The 25,519-nt window shown below is 38.5% G+C and overlaps 1 protein-coding gene across 1 annotated transcript; it reads left to right on the forward strand.

Annotated features, from left to right (window-relative positions):
• The first annotated feature begins 9,485 nt into the window (after positions 1–9,485).
• Positions 9,486–12,302, forward strand: uncx (UNC homeobox). Its single transcript, XM_035655482.1, has 3 exons — positions 9,486–9,744; positions 10,272–10,447; positions 11,259–12,302. Exons 1-3 carry the CDS (start codon positions 9,486–9,488, stop codon positions 12,300–12,302), a joined length of 1,479 nt encoding a protein of 492 aa, XP_035511375.1.
• Positions 12,303–25,519: the final 13,217 nt, after the last annotated feature.

Here is a 25,519-nt window from a genome sequence, read left to right on the forward strand (position 1 = left end):
TGCCTCTGAGCCACAGCCCCCTGTGTTTTTTTTTTAACTTTGTCTTTTAAGACATGAGAGGCACAAACAGGGGCTGACTTAACAGATACCACCACCAAGTTAATTTGGTGAGAATCTAAAAAGGTTGAAAACAAACATTATTGATGAGAAAAAACTTTCCCCTTCTAGACTAAATCTTAGTCAATCAGTAAATATAGTGACCACTGTTAATACTTAATTGTTTTTGTTGTCCGTTAATACTTGTAATGTTCGCTAAGCTATCTTGCTCAATGTGATCTTAAATTTAGTTTGTTTTCTTCATTACGTTTTCCTGTTATTGCTGCCCTCTAGTGGTCACAGTATAGAACTGCAACACATCGATACAGACATGATACACTTATTAGAATTAAGTAGAGGTGTAAATAAAGGTATTCATATTTATGTTATTACTAATAGCATTAGCATCTATATTAATAATCTACACTTTTATCATCATACAGTATGTACCCTTGCAACATGTAATGCATTCCAGTAATCAGCCCTAAAATAAATCTGTCATGAAATCATCAATTCTGTCTGTGGGAACACGTATTCCCAAATATCTCAGCACTGAATGAGACTGGAATCCAACAAATAACTCCCATCTGGGCTTCTCTTCAGTGTAGAGCAACAAAATGACACTTCACATCTCTCTAGCATTTTTATTTTAAATGCAGATTACCTTTTTTTCTGACTAGAGATACATTCAAGACCACTCCACCTGATTCATTCAGTCATGATTCTTCTTTCCAGCCTTTGTCGCCTTTACCCTCTCTGCCAGCTGACTGCCTCCTGAAAGATGCTTGTATTTTAATTAATTTGTCACTACTGCTCATCTTGTCTTGTTGTCCCTCCTCAGCCACAGCGACATATGAGATTGACACATTTCCATACATATGACAAAACAATCTCACCTCACAATTTTTAATCTTAATGCAGTTTGTGAATTTTGACAATTGGTGCATATCAGTATTTTTAAGTGTTCTAATTTGTAGTAGAGAATTCATTATTATCTCCCTTTGGTGAGCAACATGGCCTTTTTTCATATACAAGACCACCGCAGTGGCCCCCGGGCATGATTTGGCATGCACTAGCAAAAACGTTGATCTGTTGCACATTGCAGATGTAAATAAATGCAGATGTAAATCAATGGCTGGGTGAGGAAGCTTTACTGAAGCAGTAGCAGGACTGTTTTCATTAGGGCAGTACTTCTTCTGTACACATCTGGGAGCTGGACCACAAGGAAGCGTATAAGATTCCCCAAATATGGATTTTTATAACATTTTATACTGTACTTTAATGTTTTACATAAGCCTTAGTACTGTACTGGACTTTTGGGATCAGACTTACTTTAACCATTACTGGGCCACTAAGCACCTGAACCCCTTCAGGGTGTCAATAATTAGTGCTCCCATGGGAAGAGTAGTGAAGATAAGGTGTTGGAGACGTGTTGTGTGAAGACGTATTTACCTGAGAGGCAGTTTCCCATTGAGTGGACAGCAAGGCAGTAGTTGAACCGCTGAGTTGGCTGCTTAATAGAGGGCCAGTTGGCAGCAGCAGGAACCTGTGGGCGCCTGCTGCTTTATTCACAGTGTGTTTTAGGGGGTAAATGTGCTCACTGAACCCTGCAATTATTCTTTTTCTCATTATCATTAACTGGACAGTGTGTGAGTGTTGCATTGTGGGAGACACTTTATGCTAGTAGTTAACATTTTGTACCTGCAGTATTACTAGGGATATGCGATGAGGGACTGAGGAAATAACGTATAAAACTGGCTTTAACTTCAGGGAAAATTTGACTTCATTGTGTTTTATTGCTGTTTTTTTAAAATCTGATATGTTCCTCTGTCCTCTACAGTAAAGGTAATAGACAGAGGAAAGGATTTGACTTGGAGGCCAAAATCTGTCCTCCCTCAGCCATGATGCCCTAATCTTTGTTTAGATGCCAGCTGTCCGGAGTACTCCACATTAGATTCTTAGCTGCTGTGGGAACTCTATTGGTTTCACTTAAATAGATTTTAAGTTCCTAAACTTTAGGACATATTCTTGTTATTTTACACGTCCGGAGACAGCGTCCTGCTTGTAATGTATGTCTATAGCTTTTAAATGTCACTTAATTTTCTTATTTTTCTCAGTTAATCTTAAAGTTTAACTTCAACATGCCTACCCATATCTTATTTTTACTTTCTTTTAGGATTAGCCAAGTTGAGGGTTGATTTAGACTTAATAGGAGTCATAATAAATTCAGTCTCATAAACCTGGAAATATAAGGTTTTCTCCGATAAACTGATCACAGACGACTTGACTTGCAAGATAGAAAAATAGTTATGTGCTTTTTATTCTTCGGAATATTCAACCCCAAAAGAGTCTTTGAAAAAGCCTAAAGTAATATTCAGCATTCATGGAAATGTGTGTAACTCAGTTTTAATAAAAAGTGATATAGAACCATATAATTCCAATATCACAATTTGACATCAATTATTTAAACGCAAGTACAATCATCCAATCTTTTGACAATTTACTGAGAATGGATCTTAAATTATCTTCTTGAATTTGAGTTTAGACTGTTCTCTTGGATGAGTGAGCATAACTGAGTGAAACATTGTTTTAGATGGCACACCGGCTAAATCTCTCGCAAACTGATGGCTTAAAATGTTGATTTATCGGAGAACATCTTGGTTTAATGCCACCCGGGTGAGTGGTGTCTTTGCAGGTTTTACCAGTTGATGGCAGCAGGATTCTTCTACAAGCCTCTGCTCCCTGAGCTGAGGAGGAACTATGAATAGAGATCCCAAAGGATTAAGTGACTACACGATACACAGCATGTGTATTTGTCTGTGTATTGTCAATACATGGTGAAAATCTTTTGGGAAATTCTTTAATTATTACATTTACTTATTATTATTATGAAATGAAAGCCACAACATGGCATATAATCACACACAACACACAACAACATCAGTCTAAATTTACTGTATTCAAAGGTTCTTAATACATAATAATTAATCAAAAGCCCCCAGAGAATGTAATGAATTACCACAATATTTAGTAGGATAAGTCAGGGTAGTCATGACTTTTCCAGTGTTGCCGTTACTCTCCTGCAACAAAATTATAATTAAGGGGTCAATTAAGTAACTGATTTAAATAGCATCACTAGATCATATTCCTCCTTTGAGACGTTAAATGTAATGTAAGAGTGCATCATCAGGAACAGACAGAGGCAGTTACAGAGAGCATAAATTTCTCTCCTGTGCTGTAACACCTGCCTCATAAGCTGCTAACGCTACGGCCAGATGGCACTACTCTGAAAACACCTGGCCCTCTACACACATCCCTGCAGCTTTCTCCCACGCTGTAGATCCACACCTCTTCTTCGGTTGTTGTTAATTATCAATCAGTATTGTTATCAGTCATAATAGAGGATTACACAAGCTCTCAGCAGAGCAGTTGAATGTTGAACGTCTCATTTATCAAGTCCATCGACTTTTGTTCTCTACAAGAAGATGAAAGGTGCTGACTAAAGCCGTCCTGCCCTGTTCTGTGTGCGTCAGTATACTTTGGACTATATCTCTGAAGTCTGTCCTGATATAAGATTGCCCTACTTTGAGAGCACAGGACAGGCCTGTTTCCTTGTTAGTAAGAAAGCATGTTTAACCTCCTTCAAAAACTGCCCACTAGTAAATAAATCTCAGTCTTTGTGTTTTTGACATTTTGAGTTATACAGCCCTTTGAGTTTGCCATCTGTGACTTACTCTGGGCTTGTGTGGGTGTGTGTTTGTGTTTTTTGCACTTTGCATTAGGTCCTTAATCAGTTCCAGTAGTGTAAAATGTTTTTTTTTTTTTTTATAAAATATATTTTGTTTCTTTCATCCTGCTTTGACTGCAGATCAGTGCTGTTTACTACACACGGCCACTCAGTGAGTATCAATTATTTTACCATAACATCCACTTTATTGATTGCTGGGGGGAAACAAAGAGGTCACTGAGGTTAGAGGTCAGCTCTTGCTCAAGAACACTTTGGGAAAACTGGATGTTTTGCTACAACTACAGTATGTGTTGTTGTTTGTCCCATCCAACAGTTTGTCCACCCTGCCACATTTTATTGGTCCTGATATGTGGAGAACCCTCGAGACATTGGTTCATTAGGTTTATGTGTATCTGTCAACACTCTTGCTTGTGGCAACACTAAAGAGAATAAACAATGTAAAGCAAACAGCCACTAGAGGGCACAACAGGTCTTTTTATCCACACTGAAGCAGGTCTTTTGAGATTTGTGTTGGGGCCTTGATTTGAGGTGAAAGAGGTCAAAAGGTCTGAAGGTGTACTGGTCTGGTTCTATTTATAAGGTGTGAGTGTCTCATTTATAACAAAATGCATGATGCAGAAGGAGGTAGAGTAGCTGTGCTTCTGCACAATGTGACAGTAAACTCAACTTATGAACCACATGATCAGACAACAGCCAATTATGACCAAAATATACATCTCTATGCAACATACTGTCTGTGGGAAAGAACAGCAATAGCAGTGGGAAAACATACGCCTCAAAGTTTGTTGGGCATGCATCTCAAAAGTTCACATTAAGCTTCAATCTGTCTTTTTTGTGTCAGAACATGCTGTCTTGTTTTGCTGCAGTGTAGTCCTACAGTAAATATCTCTGGGGTTTTTGGTATATTTTTTGTACAGCAGCAGATGGCTGGGCTGCAGAGTACAGTCACCGCTCTCTCTAGCAGATCTTTGTAATGTGAGGAAGCAGCGAGGGACTGCTAGCTATCCTGCCATCACTTCCAATTTGGCTACAGCCAAAATAAACTACACAAGCCTTGCAACTAGTTAGTGTTTGATGATAATAAATAGCTACATTTCTCAGGCCTTGTCTCAACTTTATCCCCGGTTTTTATACTTGGATTAGTCTCCAAAGTTTAGGGATGTAGCGCTTTTGTAAGAGTACTGTTATTCTTCAGTGCAGATGCATTGCACAGTTTAATATACATGCATATAATGTGAAGGTAGAAGGTGACCTTTAGGGCAGTGGAGTTTATTTATTACACATTCTCTCTCGGGAAGCTGTGATGTTTGTTACTGGGAGTTTTGGGGTGTTTGGTGCTGTCCAAGACACTTATAATCACGCAAACCCACAATTTGCAAGCACAAGTCTTTTCTTTTGAGCACATACATAAAGTCATGCACATAAGCCATATATGAGCTACAATAACAGACACCCACAGTGACAGGAAGACTATATTCACCTATTCATATTTCCACCCATCCAAAACCATTTGGGATTATATGGAGGATGGCTTAAAATTCGGATAGGCTACACTTTTTTTTATATTCCTGTAGAGTTGAATTATTAGATTGAAGTTGAATAATAAGCACTGAGTCAAACAGCACACCCTTCATCTGCGGAGCTGTAATTAACGGGGGCAAAATGCAGGCGGTGGCGAAGGAAAAAAAAATGCAAATTATTCTGCACAAAGGCTCCTCACAAATTGGCGTCACCATTTCTCAAATTATATCATTACTATATTTTGAAAATGTTAATCTGTTGAGCGGATTTCCCGGGGGAGTTGAGTAAATTAGTTCTATTTCCGAGACTGCCTCTCTGCAAAGGCACGGCAGCGACAAGCACCTCTGATTTGCTGATTACAATTAGACTCCCCAGTTTGGGCTCCTTCAAGCATTGATAATTTTCGGCATATTAAGCACGTTTTAGCAAAGGTGATAAGTCAGTTTTAATTGAAATGAAATTATTATTCTAATGGAAGTTTGGTTATTATTATTAGGAGGCACTAGTCATTCTAGCTTCATTTTTAATATATAAATGCTGGGGAGTAAAAAAAGATTTTGAAGGGCATTAGGGTGTCAGGATTGAATGAGGTAATTTGAAGGGAATTACTTTCTCTTCTATCAGAAATGAACTGAATTAAAAGTCCAAATCAATCGCTTTCACTTCTCCATTCTACTTTGACAGCGGCACAATTACAGATAATTAGATGGGAGGAAACTTTTAATTGTGGGATTAGAAGGAGAGAGAATTTGTAGGATCAGAGGAAAATTTCGAGGCAGAGTTTCTTGCTTAAAATCGAATCAAAGGATTTGCGAGCTTAAAATGGCAACCAAGCTTTTTTTCTGCTGTTTAATTGGAATTGCATCTAGTTCATCCAAATCATCCAAAACAATTAATTTAGATTTAATTCTATAATTATCATCAAATCGAATAATGTGCAACCTAATTTAGATAGTTAAAAATTAACGTGCGTGAAGTTAATTGAGTAATTAAACTCCTAAACTGCTGCCTATTAATTTGCCTGCCTAATTAAAAATGAATTTGATTCTGTGCTGTGCTAAAGTAAGCATCAGTGTTGGATGGGCGTCTTGATAAGGCCTGTGTCTTATTTGGGGTTGGGGTGTATCATTTGAACACCTTTATTAAGTTGGCATGCCTATGAAATTCAGCTATCTGGAGGCAGGTGAGTGTGCTGCTTCAAAATCCTCTTAGGGGACTCACAGCCAGACAGACAAACAACACAAAAAGTTGGCATTAAAGAGACTTATTTAGGGAGGGAAAAGATAAAGTGTGAGTAGAGGTGGCTGACTTCTGTTTGTTTAGCCCCATAAAGAAACTTTGATGGGTACAAAGGGTCCAGACAATGTGTGTTAATTGCTGTAGACTTTTGAACTTTTGATTAAAGTATAAGTGAATGAATGAGTGTGGAGAGTTTGTGTGTGTGTGTGTGTGCGCGCGCTAGGGGATTTCCATGTGCTCCATCAGTGCCACTGCTGTTTTTCCTCACCTAATTCATCACTGTGGTTGAGTAGAGACTTACAGCCAACACAAGAGCGCTCCTAAGTGATTATACAACTTTTATCACACTTAAACGATAAAATACACATTAAGCTTGAGGCTAAATTACCCAAAAAAACCAACAACAACAACATGTGTCTTTCTCTGGGTATTAAGTGGTCAAAAGCATCTTCTCATTATAGATGTAATGTATTCTCCAGGCTTCAGTGTGTGTTACTGGTCAGACTATCTTTCAGTCACTCTTAAGAATGACTTTAAATCTATCTCTGAAGGGATGCAAAGGGCTGGTTATCATCCAAAAGGTGCTTGAGGTGAAGGGTTACAACTGACAGCCTTGAGCTGAAAAACAGCTGCACACAGTGAAATATTAAATGGCTGCAAATGTAATAAAGTTTTATTTTTTTTAGAAAGGTTTAGAAAGTTGCTTTCAATCATTTTCTTTGGAAGTCCAAAACACTTTACATTTGGTCATACGTGTATATTCAAATATTGTTCCCCCCATTTTCCTTCTAAAGTGACATGTTACTTTGCACACCTATTTTTTGTACAACACAGAAAGATAAAAACACTCAACCACTTATTTGTCCTGGAATTCATCTCCTTCACTGGAAAGTTAATCAATTAGTCTATAGGTCATGTGCTCTTATTGATTCACCTGAACAATAGGCTACATAAGTGCAATAAAGAGATGTGTCCAGCTGCAACAAACAACTCACAATGAGAAGAAAATGTATTTTCTTTATTATTATTTTATTTCCTCTGATTTTCTGCCAAAAGGGCCAGTTATAAAAAAGGTAACAAGGCAGGGCAACAGCGCGGCTGAATGCTGGCCTTGTTCGCCTTATTATCGGGTTAATTAAAGCTAGAATCTGACAATGTCACCCGGTTGTAGAAAAACGGATTTAAATGCACAGTCTCTGGAGACTGTGTCAAGGGCTGCCTTTCACTGAGCTCCTGTGTGCGGCCGAGTTGGGGACAGCCTATATATGCTTGAAATGACGAAAAGCAATTATTGAATTTTAGATGTTCAAAAAGAAATGAATGGGGAGGAATTATTCATAAGATCTTGTCCGGGTGCGTTAAAATTAAAGTTAAAATACAAAGAAGGAAACGCTTCAAAGACGAGCACACTGCTGCTGCTGCAAAAAAAAAAGGAAGATGGATAAATAGGCGAGATCATTTCTGAGGAGTTCATTAAAATGTAGGGCTACACATTGAAATACAGAGGGTTGTTATTTGGGCTTGGGGGTCAAGTGACGAGCGGATTATATACTTCCTCATAATAATATTAATTAAACAATTTGCATGCTAATAGGGTAACAATTATCGCAGCTTCTGTTGAGAGATTCAGGTTATTACAACATGCCAATCCGGGTGCCAAGGGTCAGGGAATGAGTGGGGTGCGAAATTTCAACTCTGATTAACATTATGACAGCGCCAGACTGGGGATAAATAAAGTCGAATTAATTATTTGAAAACCTAATGAGCAGATAGGATTTAGGCTAGTCACATATTGAGTGCAGGGGTTGCACAAGTGGAGGAGCTTTCCAATTTGGTTTCCTGACAGGAAATGTTGTGAATGCCTCTAATGTACATATGAGGATGGCATTTTGTCACTTTTTTTATTCTGTTATATTGAACTGCCCCTGTTCTTGAAGTAGTTGAAGCCTCCCTTTATTTGCTCATATATTTTGTTCATAACACGGCGTTGGTCGTAACTGAGGCTTTCGCTTTGTAACAGTAAAATATTATAGTTTCTCTTTCGCTGTGTGCCTTCAGCAATATATTCCCTTTAAACGCACTCATATTTCACCAATCACCCTATTTGTTTTACGGCCTGCGTGTGAACCTACCTGACTGTAAAGGTTTAATGTATTGAAATGATGACCCATAACTAACATGGGGGGTCATCCTAACTCAGTGGTTCCCAAAGTGGGGCTCAGGGACAACAAAGGGTCCCACAGTCCAAAGAAGGTTGCAGACATCCCTGGGGGAAAAAAAAGGAATAATTTAATTCATCAATATAATATCAGTTATTATTGTAGCTTTTCCATTTCTGATCAGCTTTCACCCTTTTTCTGCTACCTGCCCATGGCATGCCAATATCCAAGAATACATAAAATAATACTGCAGAAAAAGATCAAAATAATAATAATAAACAGCCATGGCTTTAACTTGAATAAAGTATAATCATTTTGGTTGTCTAATCTGGTTAGACATCCATCTATTTGCAGGTCCTCCGCTGAACAAAAAAGTCCGGGAGCCTCTGGCCTAACCTATCCGCCTGTAGCCTTTTCTTCCCGGCATTCAGTGAGCCCTTCCTCCCGGTGGGTCCCCCGTGTAGTTGCGATGTAGTTCTTATCAAAGCCCTCCTGTCTTGTTGTGACAGCTCTGATATTGTTTATTGAGGTGGATGTCAGCTTTAATTAGCAATCGATACGGGGAGCGTTTGCAGAGCGCGTCTCTGACGTCAGAGTCCATTACCGCTTCTCATTGGGTCTCATATTCCCAGAGCCTGGGCTAATTATTGGGAGGTTCATGTGGATAAAGTACAGCTCATCCCTCCCTTCACATCATGTCCCCTACTCGTTGGCCACACTCACTGCATGCTTTTTAAATTCCCATCACCGGCCTCCAGACGTCGTTTCCTTTTGCCTGCGGGATGATGGACAGCAGGATACTGGATCCACCTCACGCCCAGTTCGGAGGCTCTCTCGGCGGGATGGTGGGCTTCCCGTACCATCTGAGCCACCATCACGTTTACGAATTAGCCGGGCATCAACTTCAATCTGCGTCCGCGGTTCCTTTCTCAATAGACGGATTACTAAATGGTTCCTGCACGGCTTCAGTGGGTAATTCCAACCCCCTCTTGTCTTCGGGCTGCGGGATGAATGGAGATAATCAGCACTACAAACTGTCAGGTAAGCCACAATACATAGCATACTACAAAATAACCTCTTCAGGTTGGCTGCTTGCACAAAGACATAAACAGAGAGAAACAAAGGCAGGATATTGCGATACAAGTTATCCTCTTGGTGGTGTGTTTAAAGGGCAAAGCCAAACCACACACACACACACACACACACACACACACAGGCAGAGGAGTATTCTTCGCCTCCCACTTCATTTTCATCACCGAAAAGCTGAAGATGCGCCGAAGCAAAGACAATGTTTCTGTCAGTCAGTAAACACTAGAGCAAGGAAATGCCCGTGTTAACATGTGGAGGTTTCATCTTAATTCAGAAAAGGCGACAGATTTGATAGAAGCTGCAGGCTCGCATGTGTGTACACAGCAAAATGTCAAATGCAGTCATCCTCTTCAGCTCTAAAGTTTGCAGAATCCGTTACATATGCATGAAAGCAGTCTTGTTAGAATTGTGTTAAAATGTGGTCATTTAAAAAATATGTAGTTATCCATTGTTTACATGTATTCTCATTCTGCTGTCAGACTCGGGGGACCCAGACAAAGATAGCCCTGGTTGCAAGAGACGGAGAACTCGCACAAATTTCACTGGTTGGCAGCTGGAGGAATTAGAAAAGGCTTTTAATGAGAGCCACTATCCCGACGTTTTCATGAGGGAGGCACTGGCTCTCCGACTGGACTTGATAGAATCAAGGGTTCAGGTAAATATTCATTCTGTTCCTTTATATGTTTTGTTTTGTTTCTTATTAATTCAAGCTCAGTATTTCAATCATATGGTCCAAAGTGCAGAAAACAAATTGTAGAAATAATAGCATGGGTTAATTTGGGGTCATAATATATCCTAGCCTACCTCGTAATATTTAAAACAAATAATAATTAAAAGGACCCCCGGATGGATGTGTGTTGTTTGACCTTTCATGGCTTATATTAGTGTCATAAATCAATTTTAATGACAACTTTATTTTGAAAAATAATGGACCCTTTAATAATTGTCTTCTTTGTATTTTTTTGACTATATTATTTTGTCATGAATTTTGGCGTTATTTGTCAAATATAGGCTATCGACAGCCTTGAATAAACAAAGACCAGAAATATTCAGTGTATAGTCCCCAACCTCAATTAGGTGAATTGCGTGAATTAATATACCAGCCTATTTTATTTTATTATGAGAATATTTTTGTTGATAAAAACAGCGAGTTTTAAGTTAAGGTTAAGTGTCATTGCGGAGTTTACATAGGAAGAAAAATAATTAAGACCTGACCTATGCCTGTAAATGTAAAGCTTATTCTGTTAGGCTTCAATCTAACTTTTTGTAGCCTTGTCTGTGCAAAGATTGGTTTTTAATCAAAGGCCTAATAACAGGCCTGCATAGAAAATAGCAAGAGATCAGGACCTCACTATTTGTTTAATTATCATATTGTTCAAACATTGGCCATTTTTGCCCATAATTATTTGACCCCTGCAGTGACAGAAGTGCACATTACATGTGTTTTCTCTTTTTATTCTCTGCAGGTATGGTTTCAGAATCGCAGAGCCAAATGGAGAAAAAAGGAGAACACAAAGAAAGGTCCGGGTAGACCTGCTCACAACGCCCACCCCACCACCTGCAGCGGGGAGCCCATGGACCCCGAGGAGATCGCCCGGAGAGAGCTGGACAGGCTGGAGAAGAAGAAGCGAAAGCAGGAGCGACGGCTGCTCAAGTCCCAGAACAAGCTCCTGTCTGGGGATTTATTTCACACCCCGGGATCGGACAGCGACAGCGGGGTGTCGCATGTGACCGACAGTGACCACAACACAGGCCCACCTTATGACTCTGTGGGGGGGCCAAACCAAACGCAATCGAGCTGCGACCAAACACCTCACCCTCTCCAGTCCCCAAACCAGAACCAAAGACACTTGGACCAGGATGCTGGCGGATCCGAGCTGGACTCGCCCGACGCCAGCCACCGGTCAAGCTTGTGCTCCAGCAACAACAGAGCCTCCGGCGTGCAGAAACTCAACCCTTTTAGCGTCGAAAGCCTCCTTTCGGACGCAAGACCGAGACGCAACCCCGCGGCCTTACCCTCCTCACGGCCTTTGATAGGGAAAGGACACTTCCTACTCTATCCCATCACACAGCCGCTTGGATTCATTGTTCCTCAAACTGCTCTGAAGACAACATCAGCAGCAAACTGTGACAGTGACACCCCGGCGGAGAGAAACCAGTCCACCGTCCGCTGCAGCGTCTCAGCGAGCTCTGCGGGATGTAGGAGCAGCTCGCCGGACTCTGCAGACGCACAAAAGGGACCTGTGGGATCAGAGGAAAAGACACGTTCATCACCGCACACCAGCCCGTCTAGGGCCGCCTTTCCCTCTGGCAAAAGTACTCAGACCTCTGTTATTTGCAGCGATTCGACTTTCGCCCACGAACACAGTCCACAACTCATTAAGCCTGTCGATGCAGACAGAAAAGAGCATTTAGAGAACAAGGACCACCCTGTCAACTCCGAGTCTGTACTCAGTGACAGTCCAGCAGACACAAAGACAGACTCTAAAGAAGATGTCGACTTGGAATAAATCCTTGGGGGTAAAAAAAGCAGAAACATACTGATATAGCCTCTAAACGACACCTTTCATTAGGCCAAAGCTTAACCAGACACTACATCTTTGCATCTAATCTCTAGGTTTCCCCACTCTGCTGATATTTTGACAATGGTGTTGCCTCTCTCTTCTCTCGTCTCTCTTTCTCTCTCTCTTCCTCTCTCCTTCTCTCTCTCTCTCTCTCTTTCTTTCTCTCTCTCTCTGCGAGTGTGTCTGTGTGTGTGAGTCAGGAGTCTCTAGATATCCTTTAATGTGTGATAACTTGTCAAAAAAAAACAAACAAACAACACAAGACCACGAGACCAACAAAAATCCTCAAGAGCTGTAAAAAAGGTATTATACTATTTATATATGTAAGTTTTTTCTTAAATAAATCTATTGTATACAAGCACCTCAAACCGTGTGAGACCTTAAATAGCAGCACATACAGTGCAGGACTACAGTACAGTAGGAAGGGCTTTCTTAAGAAATCTCATGTTGTACTTTGTATATTGCCTTAACAAATTTATTCATCTATAAGCCCCCACTGAAATGAGGTTACGAGCCTGAGGCGAAAAGGACCCGCTCGACTCCTGCAGAGTTTTGATATGAAAGTAATTATTTTCCCGGTGGCTACTGCAGGGGGATTCAGTTTATTTTAGCTCAAAGGGGGTTATAATACATTACCGATTTCTAGTGATATGAAATCACATAAACTTCCAAGAATAATAGAATTAGCATGAAAAGGCCTGGGTGTCAAATTGAAATAGGAAAATAATAGCCCCGGCAGCTGGGAGTGTGTGTGTTTGTGCATATTGGATAGGAGATGGGGATTCGTGGGGAGGCATTTTCATGAGCTTTTTTCCCTCCTTCTTCTTCTCCCTCTCTCTCCACTTTGTCAGGGCCCCTTGTAGCAGGGCTATATTAAGATAGATGTTCGATGATATCCCTCATTGTTCTGTCGCTTTACATTGATGTTTCTGTGTTATCAGCCTATTGATCATGCGTCGGCTGTAATAGGACGGGCTGAGGCAAACGTGCCTATTTACAATAGCAGAACACATTTGTTCTAATAGGGTTGGTGGTCCCCAGGGAAGCCATGCGGGATCTGGGACATCTGCTCCCTTTTGCAATATTAGCAGTGTTGACCACAATATCACGTCGACCCAAAGGAAGAGACGTCGAAGCTGCTGTGTGGCGTCTAATAGCATAAAAAAATAAGACAAAAACAACACCAAAATAAAGCATCGAGTCCAGCTATAGCTGCTGATACCCTTGTTAAAACCCACAAGCCCGTTAGTGTTCTCTTTGGGTCTTGATTTGCAAATAAATTGAAAATAATCAGAGGGGTGAGCTTTACGTCTGAGCCGGCGCAAATGAATTTCTGAGCCAGTGTCCCTTTCAAAATATTTACATAAATTTCAACCCATGCAGCTGTTTGCTCTAGGAAGCAATGTCTTATTAGGTTGGTGGGGGGCAGGGGCAGACACAGCCAACATGGCACACACAGTGAACATGCAGAAGATTAGGTCTGCATAGGCTGTGATTTAGAGGTGTAACCTCTGTGTCTGCATGCTGCTTATAGTGCTGGCATTATACATACTTCAGTGTACTTCATGGTGTTTTCTCACTTTTTAATCATTCATTTCTTTTCTCTTCCATGATATCACTATAACTTTTTTGCTAATAATCCAGCCACCAGTGAGTTCACAGGCATTTTTGAACCTCCTGAAAAGAAAAGACTTGTGGTTTTTGCAGTGTTTTCATTATATTATATTATACGGTTACAGTCGCCTAAAAGGTGTAAATTGGGAATACTCTGACACAATTCGAGACGTAAAATGATACATTCATAGGTTGTCAATTCTTTAAAAACACAGAGATACAGGGTTTATGCAGGATGCTAAACTGTGGGATAACCGGGGCCAATTTGAAATAACCCAGGATTCTTCGGTGTGTATTTTTCCATGTTACTCTTAGGCTATTTGGGACGTATGCCCAGTTCATCCATAATTCATTAGCACACTGAATAGGAGTATCGCTGGCTGCACATTGGTGGCCTTAAGGTGAAATTAGCGATTTGCTTAAGTAGTTAAGCTTTTCTTGCCTGAGAGCTGCACGCTGCATGATTCAAGACAAACTATCAATCGATATGCCCAGGCAGCCTCCAGGAGATGTGTCGTCCATGAATCATACTTTATGAATTCAATTTATACCCGGAGAAATTTTCAATTTGAACGCCGGATCATTATGGGAGAGTGTAAATTGTTTTTGCTCTATTATGCATCGGACGCCATCATTTTTCTTTCTAATTACGGAGGTGTCAGGTCGGGCTGTCATGCAGACGCTGATTTTCAATTTAACTGATCATCATGCATTCATTTTCCCATTTGATAAATCTGCTATCTCGAAGCTTCTCCATGCCCGGAATGCTAAAAGAGAGGCACAGATTGGCAAAGTAATAGGGGCCTGTATGCGGCAATAAGTGCAGATCAGGCAGCTAATTTAGCACCTCCTGGTATTTCCATTTCCATTTCTCATTTCCAACTCTCAAAGGAGGAAAAGCAGCCCAAAGGCAGAAAGCTGGTAGGCTTTTCACTATCGGAGAAAGACAGAGAAAAAAATCTACCAAAACGGCTTGTTTTCAACCACACATTTCCTAAATTAGGATATCAAGCTTAATTAAGGCTAATAGAGTTTTCTCAGTATGTGTTAGTTTTATTTAATAGAAACAAATTTGCACAATTAATTATGGCTATGATATTAAGGGTCTCATTTGCAGAATCCGAGCTGCAGCCGAAATCAGCGTCTTCAGAAATAAGCCTCTCATTTCCAAACCAAATGACTAACCAAATGTTTTTATACCAGCTTCTATCACAGACATCATTGCGGTTTATTGCCCATATTATATAAAACTAAACCAAGTCAGATTAGACAGAAATTGATGTCATTTACTGCGCTGGGTGAGTGAAATAAATGTGCTTTTTACTGCTATTGCAGAATTTGTTTAATATTTTGCATTTTGCATTTTAGACTTTTTTGAACATTTGTAAGACCTTAACCTCATAACACCTTACACAAGACAAAAAATAATGTTTTCTCTTCACGTGGGGTATTAATTTGAGCTACTGCATTATTGCTCTACCCACACACCTAATTTGACACGAATGACTTTCCAAATAACTGTGACAGGGAAGGATTTTACAAGTTTCATGCTCAAATCAACTGAAATGGACAAGCTGTGTTCTCGCCACAAATCCGTCTGTCTGTACAGGCTACTCTTGTGCGCTTTGTGTTGCTGTATGAGATCTTAGAGGCTTGGATAAGAAAGAACCGTGTCACTTTAAAAAGGATCCTCCATAAAATAAAATGGCACTTGACATTTGGCTTCTCCTGCAGCAACTCTGCTATGCCTTTTAGGATTATTTTACATCTACATACTCATTAATGCGCCGGTGGATTTAATCATTCTTATCTTTCCTGTGCATACCTGGGATAAGCCTGAAATTACCATCTGCATTGATTTCCGGACGATCCTTAAAATAATTTTAATTATCTGGGAGTATTTCGCGAAAAATCCCTGCAATCAAAATTTAGTTAATAACACTTGAACATTGGCAGCTCAGGTTTATGTGTGCTGCTAACGCGAAAATAACATAACTCAAATTTAAGTGAATTTAAAGATTTATTAAAATTGTTCATAATGTTAACTAAATAAGATTAATTGAACATAAGACCCATTTAAGCATCTGCACATTTTTAAAAAAATCCATAACTAAGTATTAAATAGGTATTTTTACTAATTTTACATTGTATGCCAAAGTTATTATCCACTGTGGATAGCTGACATAAAAAGAGGGTCAAAATGTCACAACTGTATGTTATAGCAACACACCTCCTGTGGTGTTTTCTTTCTTGAATTTATTGACATTTAAAAGTAATGGTATCCAGATCTTTGTGTAGTGAGTCAATCTACAAGACTTAAAATGATTCAGACACATTGCGTATTCCTGAAAAATACATACAATGAAAATGGAAAAAAAGAGAAAAGGATGCTCTTTTTTATTGTGCGATGTTGGTCTGCATTGAGTGATCAGTCTTTTCATTCTTTGTCTCAGATTTAGTGATATAGTGACATGATATGCAAATTGTCATGACAATATAAATGTCAGGTTCCTGCTAAATAAGGTATTTCAAATTACCTTCCACAGAAAGGTACTATAAATCCAACAAATACAAACAAATATAACAATACAATGCATTTCACACTCAAAACATGAAGGCTGGAATGTTAGACCATTAGTTAGACAGAAACATTCAGTCATATTACTTGTGGTGTGAGAAAGGTGACCTAAAGGACAAAATAGAAAATAGAAAAGTTTTGAGGAAACCATTGGAGAACACATTTGGTGTATAAATTCTGTAAAGTTATAATAATAAAAGATAAATATTTGCAAAAGGGCAAACATCCACTGTTCTATATTTTAACATGTTTTGTTTCTCCTACATGTGAGGCCCTACAAAACATAAATTTAATGTAAAAGTTTAAGAACTATTGCTATAACAACAAATGAAAATAATACAAATGAGTATGTCTAGCAGTGACCTTTTTCACACTTTGAAGTTACATAATGGAGAAGAATGTGAAAGGTGTAGTCAGTTTTCTTAAGTGCAATAACACACCATTTCCCTCTTCCTTTTAAAAAATGTCTTCCTCATTAAATATTGCACATTTATGCATAATGTCGGCTCCATATTGTCTTGGAATAGCTGTAGGGAAGGATTAGATATTAGACTCCTCTTCACAATAAGAGCACTTGCATCCTTGTATGGTGATGTGAGAGGTGACAGGAATCTTTTCAGAATGGTCACACCTGTTACTATCTGTCTGGCCTCATTATCTAAAGTGACCTGTATTGTGCTTTTGGATTACACAACTCATAGGACAAAGAAAATATTAGAAAAAGCAGATGATGTGTTAAATTGTCTTGGTAAGGATAAGAGGGTGTTCTTATTGGGCTACTGGCAGACATGCTTGGACATACATTTCAAATCAAATTAAAAACTGCTTTCTGACACCTTGTTGTCTTTAGTACTTTAACTTGACAGCATGTCCTCCTTACAAAAAGCCACACTGAAGTCAAAATGTTTGATGCAATTTGAAGTGATATTTGAGTTTGTAAACTCACACAGTATCCAACATCCTTGGAGGATCAAATAAAAGTAATTCAGTAATGGGTAATTTTGAGGAACACTTTGACAGCACTTGTCTCTTGTCTCTCTTGTGATAAATAGAAAAAAAACCCAAATAAAAAAGAAAATTGGTACACTCAACTCACAATTTGATCCAATTCATGATACTGGTTTCACAATATGATTTTTTCACGTTTTTGTAAAGAAATAAAAGATTGAAGACAAATTATGACATTATAATATTGCTTTATTTCTCAGACAAAATCTACCAATAACATTTTCTCTTATAGTTTTTAAATCATAGAATCCTTTTTATTTCTTTATAAACTGTGTAAAACAATGCGTATTTCCTTTTCTCTGCATGTAAAAGTGAAGCTGAAGTTTATGCTCCTTGATGCCAGGATTCATTTTTCATCGCACCGATTTGAATCTTCACAAATTTGTATCGTAGTCTAACTTACTTGCGATATATCTTTACATATCTACCAAATAAACAAACCCAATTTGTGTAATGTATTTTTCTGTGTGGTCAGTGTAGATGCCCTTCTTAAGGTGCTTAGCTTGGTACTTACTGTGTACAGGTGGCATATCTTGTAGAGTGTAGGCTGTACATTATAGTTCAGGTTTTATTGAAATGAGATGGTATGGTATGATTTTGATGCATGGATATTACCGGGGCTAAGAGTCTTATAACCTACATGGTAATTAACTTTGAGTGGCAGAGTGATATGTGAACGGGATGCATGGTGAAATGTGGTCTTTTGTAGATAAATCAATAACATTAGTACAGAGGTTATGCCATTTTTACACCAAAATAGTATAGATATCAAGCTTTGCATTATTTCATGATGCTGTTAACATATCAGTTATATTCTGCATTAATGTATGAAACGTATTGATCCTGTTCCAAAATACAGAATGCTGCAAAGCAATATGGCAATATATCTATACATACTATACAACTATCCATGTATATATCTATATATACCAATTATCACCTTATGATTCTATTTATGCAAAAATATGGTTTAAACAATTTACAAGAAAATCATTGGTTTTCATTTGGCTCCAATCTCATACATGTGTAGGCTAATTGGCAGACTATTGCCTATGTGTAGATTAAGTATTTGTAGCCTTCAAATATCCTTTGGATGGCCTATTCAGTCATGTTGATGCAAATCATTTGATGGTACACACCATGGTCTAGCATCTTTTTACATTAGTATGTATTAACTATTTTAACAGTACCAGGAATCAAGTAACCTTTCTCTTATTTTCAAATATAATTATTCTGCATATGTGAGAGAAACAAATCGCATCCTGGAATACTCTCTTTAAATCAATATATTAGACAAAATGTTCATATTGATCATATAAAAATGTTCAATGTCAAAATCCAACTAAAATAAATAATAATAATAATAATAAAAAAATAAAAATAACTACAAAATATCCACTCTTACAGTCTACAATATCTGCTCATGGGAACTAAAGCAAGATTAAGGTAGTGGTAAGTGTATCAACTAAAAGCACTTAGTTAAGTTAAGGGAGATAATGTGGTCTTGGTTAAATGTTGAGATGGAACACAGTCTGCAACATAAATGGCAATAAGCTGCTGCAAGGCATGCATGAAAGAGCTAGTGGATGAATCACACAGAAACAAGTAATGAGATCTAAGACCTGCCAGATCATGAGGCAGCACATAGTCAAAAGACCCTCCATGTGCTGATGGCTATGAGTACAAGATGTAGGTGGAGTTAGGATGTCAGTTGGGAGTGGCTTTAATTTAAGAGAATGTGAAAGCAATCCTTGATCCAAGAGGGGAGGGTGATACTGATTGAAAACTCCAGGCAATAACAGCAATCGGCCTTGCTTCTTAAAGTTTGGTGTAGTACGTGATGACCAGTGGCTATGATTAGCTGGCTGAGACAGGAGCTTAGGCCCTTGAAACAGCAGTTCAAGGAGGCACGAGACAAAGTGAGTGAAACTCTAGAAGACCTTCATTTCATGATGAAAAGGAACCTTTCCAACATTTAGAGGGCAGAATATCACAAGAAGTTTGTAAGAAAGAAAAGTAGGAAACGGGTTGCAGTGCACCTCTAGGTTCATGAAAGAACCATTTGGGTAACAAATATGATATTTTACACCCTCCAAAAAGATCATTGGTCACCTCTATAACAGAGTACTGCACACAGAGAGGGAAACTGAACTTCTTTCAGATCCCCATGGCCTCTTGCATTAGAGAAAAATATTTTCTATATTTCTGAACAGAATACCTCTGACTATTGAGGTGATTAGTGGTGTGCAAGAGGGTATAATGTCAAGCAAAGCCTTTGTACTCACGATGAGTGATAAAAAAGCTTTTGTGTTCTTGCAAAATTTGGTTTCTAATTCTAGATTTCTCCAACTGTTGCCTTTTGTAGATGGATGCTGCAGCCTTCCAAAGTGTATATTCTTGGCACATCACTTTTGTCTTTAGGAAACTCAAGTCAATCTTTAACTGTAGCCAAACCCCCAAATCTACCATACTGCTTCTTGGTGATGAGAAGAACATGAGAAGTGGTTTTGTTCTTATGCCATCCATCTGTAAAAGTGGGAACCATTTGCTCCTTGTGGCAATGGGCAAATTAGTGCAGCCAGGTAACCTAAGAGCGTGAGGTCCCAGTATAGGATTTCGTAGTTCAATAAGCCTATAATGTCTTTGAATCTTTCTTGCTGGATCAATGTGAATCAGCACCAGGCTGCATATAGCTCAGAAGAGCAACCCTGGAGAACATCCTCAGCTGTTGCTTGAAAGCTTTGGGAGGGTGAAACTATCTTTTGTTCAGTAACCACATCCCAAAGGGCTGCAGAAGCATCATCCAAGGCAAGACATTGCTGTGATCCAAGGAAGAAGAGGACACAGCTCCAGAGCAAAGTCCCATGTGGACTTCTCAGAACAGCACAAGACTAGCAACAGATGGCTGAATTAGGGGGAAGCACACATTCTGAAAGACCATCATATTGACTACAGTTGGGCAGAAAAGTTTTTAAAAAGACCTGTTTGAAGTATCTGCAATGCTGGTCAAAGTTTAGCAAAGGGTTACTAAGAATAGCACATTCACATTTGAAAAAAATAGATTAGAAGTATAGTAAATAGATAGATGAGTCAAGGTCCACCACCAAGGAAATGGGAAAAAGAGAAGAAATTATTTTTGTTACCTAGGCCAGCCTACACGGCAGCACCGCTGGCTGGACGACAAAGGCAGAGCCATCAGCTCTTCATAGATCGCGCTCACTGACTTTTGCTGGAGTCAGTTGATGCTCAAGTGTTGATGTGTGTGGCATCAGGGGGCTTTCAAACCTTTTTCAAAGGTAAACTGAAGGAAACATCAATACAAACAAGACTGGAAAATAATCTGAGTTTTGATTTTCATTCTTATGCTGCATTCACACAAATTCAGGTAGACGAAAGACGGCAAACAGGATATCCTTTTAGTGGACGCAAGCAGGGCTGTAAAATTAGCTGAGGCCAGTCGAGAATGGTAGCAATGGTAACTGCAGATGGCATTGCCATCCAGAATTAAAATATTGTAATTTCTTGCACTGTGACAGAATTCACAACTGGATATTATGTAGCGCCCTCATGAAATCAGTTAAGATGTGGTTATTTTTAAGGATTTTATTAATGCATTATTTTGACCAAAAATGAATCAACATTACACAAATTACAGTGCAATTGACACTGTATGCTCTGGTTATTTGCCTTTATTAAATATCTTAACCTTCTATATCTAGATCTTTGACTGTGTCTTTTACTTAAAACTTTATTTTATACACTGGGTAAACAACAAACTCTAAAGTAACTAAATATAATATTGCATCGAATATCATCAGTATATGCATGATATGAATCTTACAAATTATTTTTGCACATAGAAGACATGTCATGTTTTCAGTAAACATATTTTCCTTATGAGAAGTGACATGCTTTGAGGTTAAGGTTCACAACGTTAATTGGAATACTTAAGTACTCTTTTGGCACATGTAAACTGAAAACTTGTTACTGTAACCTCATATCTGCATACAGATATTCACATGGCATATCAGTAAACAAAAGACTTGCTTTGGTAGCTGGCATATGTCAGTTTCCACTGAGACAAGTAAACTTAATTTTATCACAATTTTTGCGATTAGTGCAAGTTTGGTTTTCACAGTAGTGTTTGTAATATTCTGTTCATGAATTTGTACATGGATATTTGTGATCGAGACGTGAAAGTGCATATAAACAGCATTTACTGAATTGCACCTTAACCGGAATATCAGCTATTATCTGGAATACTGTGTGCATGTAAATGTTGTCATTGGGGGCTTACCGCTTGGTGGTGATTTATATGAAAAAGACAAGCATTTTCCTTCCTTGACTTCCCAGGGAATCTGTGCCCTAGAGGTTAATGAAGTGTGAAGTGTGAAAACTTCCTGAGATGGGATGAGTTAAATAGTGTTCTCAGATGTTAAAGCAACACTGTCCAAATTTATTTGTGTGTGTCAGTTCTTAAGTCTTAAATCTGGCAAACATGCCCCATGGGCCATCTGCTACCACTGTTGGGGCTAATGCCATATTGTGTGTTCCAGTCGGTCCACATAAATGGGTATAATAACAAGATCTAAGTAAGAATTCGAATTGAATTCATGGAATTTAATGACATTTGTTTTACTGTTCAATGGTTATAATATTACATATATTGAGAAATTTCACATGCAAAAGTAACAGACAACACCATCTCTCTTTATATACTGGATTTGAGCACAATTGTAGTGACTAAGAGAGAGTGATCAAGAATAACTGTCAGATAAAATGTCAGTCTTCAAATCAGATAAAGACATACATTTAACAAATATGGTTGTGATGAATATGATGCTGTGCAAACTGACAATGAGAAATAAATAAATGTATTACTAACATATGGCATGACTGCAAAAATGTACAAGAAATCCTTAATTACGCTGCAAATAAGTAGTAACAACAATTCATGCTATATTTGAAAAAGTGTTTGACCATGTCAAATCATTCAATTAATAATAAGTGCAATGCTAATAAATTATAATCTAATAAAATATTTGAATTGGAAAATGCTCTTATCTTTTCCATAACATAGATTTTAAGCAGTAAGATGCATTTCTCAAAATAGCTTACTATAATAATAATAATAATAATAATAATCATAATAATATCGTGATTAAATCTTTGGAATGATGTATTTCAACCTAACAGTATGACCTCCATAATGGATACAATATGTGCCTAAGGGAGACTTCGCTAATAGACATTTTTGGTCGCAATTAAAAATGGTTCCCATGAAAGGCCTGACATGTTCTCTAAGGCAAGAGTCTCAGACCCGGCTCTTTCCTTTCGTCATTAAAGTGGTATTGCAAATGTTCTTAGCACATCAAGGCCAAGACCTCAGATCTCACTATTACATGCACATTATTTAATCCTTGGGCTCTCTGGTAGTACTGACATGTACAATTTCTGTCATTAACGTGCCTGTAAGCTCAGGGATGGACCAGACTCAGAGATCCACTTGAGGTCCAGTTTTTTCATTTAATGGCCCAGGGGAAGTAGGGTTCAACTGGGCCTGAAATGTTACTATAAAAGTGCTCTGTAGAGGAGCATGTTATGGCTGTGTAGCTGGCCCAATCGATCACATTAAGGCTAAGGAAGTGGCGAGATGTGACAGCCCAGAAACATTTCAATACTGACACAGTGTGTCTGAGAGCTTCAGGCACACTTCTGAAAATAAAAAATGCCTTGTATCAGTCCTGTAAATGGGTGTGATTAGTCATAAAGGAGCTTATTGTGCAGAGACTGGAAGCAAATTAGAGGTGATAGTGGGACAGAATCAATGATGTTTACCTCTTGGAGGTGTGAGCATATCCATCAGCGGCACTAAGGATGGCCGAGGATCCCTCCTTCCCAACTTGTTATTGACAGTTTGAGGAGGACCTGAGGAAGGAGCATTTTAAGACATAACATTCATTTCTCTCTTATCGATGAGGAGACAGGGCTTTCAAAATAAGTGATTAAGAAAGGGACAAAATAATTAAAGCAACACCTGCAGCTTCTTAAACCAGATGTATAGGCAGTTTAGAGAAATGTCCACATTCACCTTGTCCCTTTCTTTAAAGGCATATAATGTTATCTGGTTTTCCTCTCCATACACAACTAAGGCCACAAAATACAATTACTGGTTACAGGTTTTGTTCTTAATTATAAACTATTTTAAAATTAAACAGATTAGAAATGTGCAAGAACTGCGAGAATGATGATAATTTGTTCATTAGACCTGTTTTAGTGATTCAAACCAAAACTACGTTCTAAGTGTATATTGATAGTGACCATTCGTACTAAGGACAACATTTTTTGACAATCAAATGCGATGTTTCATCAGTTTATGGTATATTAACAAATCAACAAGTCATGGTAATAAAACATTGTTCAAAACGACAGTCCAACACTTATCCAGTGATAATATTTCAAAATATATTAATTTAACAAGATGAGCCAGAAGATATATTTTCTATATATTAGGCAAATTAGATATAGATATTTATCACTAATTCAGTGCCTAAGGGTCAGTAATTCTTCAACAGGAAACTGTCCACTATGTCACTCTGTCATTAGTGGGCAAATTATCCTTTAAGAGACCCCATACTGCATCCAAGCCAGACTTTCCTCATTGGAGGGACAATGACTGCTGTAAGTGTAGATATACTCGATAACTCTAATTAATGAAATTCTTTACTTAACTTTTTGTTACTGCAAATTACCAACATTATTGGTGCTAACGTCTTGTTGTTTTGATTCGGTTTACCCTAAAGAGCGTTTTGTATACAGTACAGATTGTAAAGCCCTGTGAGGCAATTTTGTGATTTGGGGCTATATAAATTTTGTCTGATGAAGGTCTAGCACTGAAACCTTGGGAATTAAATGTATACTAGTTATACAGTATGCAGGAGTTTTGATATACACATCCCACTCACACCTGTCTCATAAAATAGATGTGCAGGAGTTTTTCATCTGTTCTTGGCTATATAAATAAAATGTACTTGACTTGTACATTTTTGTCCTCTGTAAAACATACTCCAAAATGAATAAATGAGTTGGCAGTTGTTAGTTTAGCATGCAAAGGAAAGGGGAGTGACTTCGGATGGATTAAAATAAAGTGTGATACAATTTTATTCTGACGTTGGAGGAGGTTCAGAGAGAAGGCCATGTGCTGTACACTATTCAAAGTAGTACTACATGTAGATATGAACAGCATGAAAGCATTATTGGTCACAGATATTGTTTCACGTGTCCATACTGACCATGATGTGATTGTTTATTGTTTCAAAATAAGTGATGGAAACAAAATCCGTAGTGTTTAATTGGTGTCAAAATGACTTCACCTGAAGATACAGTAACTGAGAGTCATTTAGGCAACTCAAACTCTTTCAACATGGGCATGTATATCCTATTAGGACAGACTTGAAAAAAATGGGACCTGTCCAATAAAACTAGCTGACCTGACCTGTAAGTCATTGTTTTCAGAAATTGTGATATAATTCTCATAGATACATTTAATGTTTTTCCTTTCCTGATAACTACTTACTGTACACAAAGCCTTAAAAGGTTGTGTGCAAAGAAGACGTGTAGCTTACTATGTCTGTCTCTTAAAACAGTACCTGTAGCTGTTGTATCACTTTTCTGACCGTGCAACAAATGTGTGTTGGTGTGTTGGTGGTTTAATCGCAGCAGTGGCTGGAGAATACACCAAACAAGTCAATCACAAGGAAAGTCACACACTGGGAGAGAGACGACATTAAGGAAATAACAGTATAACTTCCAGCAAAGAGGTGAGCTGACCTAGTTCTAGCAGTAGACTCACAAGCCACAGTGTGTCTCAGAGGACTTGGTTCTCCTCCAGAGGAAGGTGACTTTGTCCTTGATGGAAGGCAGTCAGTGGCCTCACCAGCACAACACAAGATTTTCCTTCAAA

Source organism: Morone saxatilis, unplaced genomic scaffold, assembly GCF_004916995.1.
Source record: "Morone saxatilis isolate NCDOM2014 unplaced genomic scaffold, NCSU_SB_2.0 Contig14, whole genome shotgun sequence".
NCBI classification, from domain to species: Eukaryota; Metazoa; Chordata; class Actinopteri; family Moronidae; genus Morone; species Morone saxatilis.